This window comes from Pterocles gutturalis, unplaced genomic scaffold (assembly GCF_000699245.1).
Source record: "Pterocles gutturalis isolate BGI_N339 unplaced genomic scaffold, ASM69924v1 scaffold8475, whole genome shotgun sequence".
In the NCBI taxonomy this organism is placed as follows: Eukaryota; Metazoa; Chordata; class Aves; order Pterocliformes; family Pteroclidae; genus Pterocles; species Pterocles gutturalis.
The window spans coordinates 4346-6638 of record NW_010138162.1 but is presented as its reverse complement, the minus strand read 5'-3'; the positions used below and the strand labels follow the sequence as shown (position 1 = coordinate 6638).

Sequence of the window (2293 nt, the reverse complement as noted above, 5' to 3'; positions counted from 1 at the left end):
CCTACAAAACAATCTATGGAGAAGGGTAGTGTAGGAGGGAAATCAAGACAGTGTAATAAACCAATAGCCAGACACACAGGTTAAATGTAACACAACCATACCATCAATGAAATACTTAAAAATGAAAATAAATTAAGGTTACATCAAAGTAAGTGCTTTATTTTTATCGTTTAAACCCTCAACATAGTACGTACCCCACTGCACTGTGGATCATGGCAAAGACTTAGCACTAGCATTTTTAAAAGTTGCTATAGAAAAACGTTTATGAAAATAAAACAAGACCAAAGATACTCCTTCACACAACTGTATGATGTCTAGAGAAATTCCACTGAATCAGTTATTCGAACTAGAGCCCTTTACTTTTAAAATCATTGTGAACGTCTGTAAGATCTTGGCTGCAGATCTGAACAGCCATCAAAATGGCCATAAATGTCAATGAGCAGCGATCCATACATTCTGGCCAAATAGATGCTGTCTTACCTCTTTCATTGCTTAGCCGAGCTTCACATTCTGTTCTTCCTGATAACCTGAACCCCAGCAACAAAATTTTGTAAAGCACAGGCTTTTGGTAGCATTTGGACATTTTCTGAAAACCAAAATCTTGTTCTCATAAGGCCCCAGTCACTATGTGAGCAATGTGAGCACAGGCTTAAAAGGCTTTGTGTGCTGCTTTACCTCTTGTACATCATGTTTCAGACTCATTTGCTGTTTGGAAGCCAACTGCCTGTATATATCATCCTAATATACTGCTATTTTTCTAGAAAACATCAGTAAGCATCCCAGCTCACTATTACTACACCCTCCCCATTAACTGTAACTGGACAGGAAAGATCTAAGTGGTGCTTTATAGGACTTGCTCTACAGATTTAAAGTAGTCCACCAAACAGGAAAGCAAACACGCTCCATGGCCTTTGCAGTTCTGTAATATGTAATGGAGAAAAAAAAAGGGCTTAAATACACTAAAAGGTATTTGAAAGACATTTTATCCAATTATAACTTTTGGATACTACAGTTAACCATCCTGCTGGATTCTTCCCACCATACAAACGGTAAGACGGTAAGTGAACATTTCTGTGAAAATACTATTTCCCCTAATACTAAGCTCCTTGTCAGCTATAAATTTAGATCTGCATTTATTAGATAAATCTTTTAGAGGAGAAAAATATTTAAAACAAATATCCTAAGCACTTTCTGGTTTAATTGTATCAAATCTTCAGTGTTAAACACAAAAAGAAGAAAATCTCCACAAAATGATGGTTAAAAGAACAGAGTTTTTGCTTGGTTACTGCATGGGCGTTGCAGACAAGCTGCACCTCAAGAGTTCATTTCATAAGGTTGCAACAGTGTCTACTGTCCATTGTTTTCTGCATTTGTTGTGGTGGTTTCAGTGCCAACAGGTTGCACATTGTCTGCAAGATTGTGCGCGTGCTCGAGGAACAAGTCTTTCAGTACACTCAGCTCCTTGGTCAGGAGCTTAATTTTTGCCTCTAAACGTTCATTTTCTTCTTTGAGCTGGTTGACCCTTTGCAGCGTGTCTTGTGCTTTCTGCTTGCTTTTTAACCGGCTCTTTTTCACAGCCATGTTGTTTCGCTCTCTGCGCTGACGATACTCATCACTGTTTCTATCCACAAAGGAATTTTTCTTTCCCTGTTTGCTCGGAGGTACAGCTTTGCCTCCGCCACCAGGACTAACAGGCACCAGCTGGGGAACCTGCTGCAAACCACTGGTGTGTGCTTGGGTGTGAATCACGCTTGCTCCGTTTGCATCTGTAACGGTGTTCTGTTGGGATGTCTTGCTCATTTGGACAGGCTCTTCTTGGACACAACAGAATTTATTAGGAGACTGAAAACTCTTTTATTTTTCTAGAAGGTGTTTCCAACAGGTCTTCACATGAATTAAGGGCAAGGTGAACCTAGTAGGGAAAAAAAATGCTATTAAAGGTGCTGGGTTCAGCTACAATGTTACATACATCACTGGCTTTAGCACAAGGTACTGGTGGTACATCTGGCAATAACACATCACAACTGTGCTGGAAGTGGACAAGCTGCCAGCTACATTTAAGAAGGCTCTCCAACATATTTGGATTGGAAGGGACTGTTACTGGGTCATCTAGTCAAGCTGTTTGCATTGTTCTCTGGCTTTACTCAGTTATTCCAAAGCCATCCCTGATGGATGGGTGTCTAGCCTAGCCTTGAATATCTCCAGTTTCACAACCTCTGTCTTGGCAACAGGTTCCACTGTCTAACTTTTCCTCCAGTTATATAATTTTCTTAATTTTCAGACTGGAGTTTTC

At 40.0% G+C, this 2293-nt stretch overlaps 1 protein-coding gene across 1 annotated transcript; it reads right to left on the bottom strand.

Moving 5' to 3' along the window:
- Positions 1 to 1249: 1249 nt before the first annotated feature.
- On the bottom strand, positions 1250 to 1906 carry CEBPG (CCAAT/enhancer binding protein (C/EBP), gamma). The gene has a single exon (XM_010082879.1). It carries the CDS (start codon positions 1798 to 1800, stop codon positions 1348 to 1350), a length of 453 nt encoding a protein of 150 aa, XP_010081181.1. The 5' UTR covers positions 1801 to 1906; the 3' UTR covers positions 1250 to 1347.
- Between the last annotated feature and the right edge of the window lie 387 nt (positions 1907 to 2293).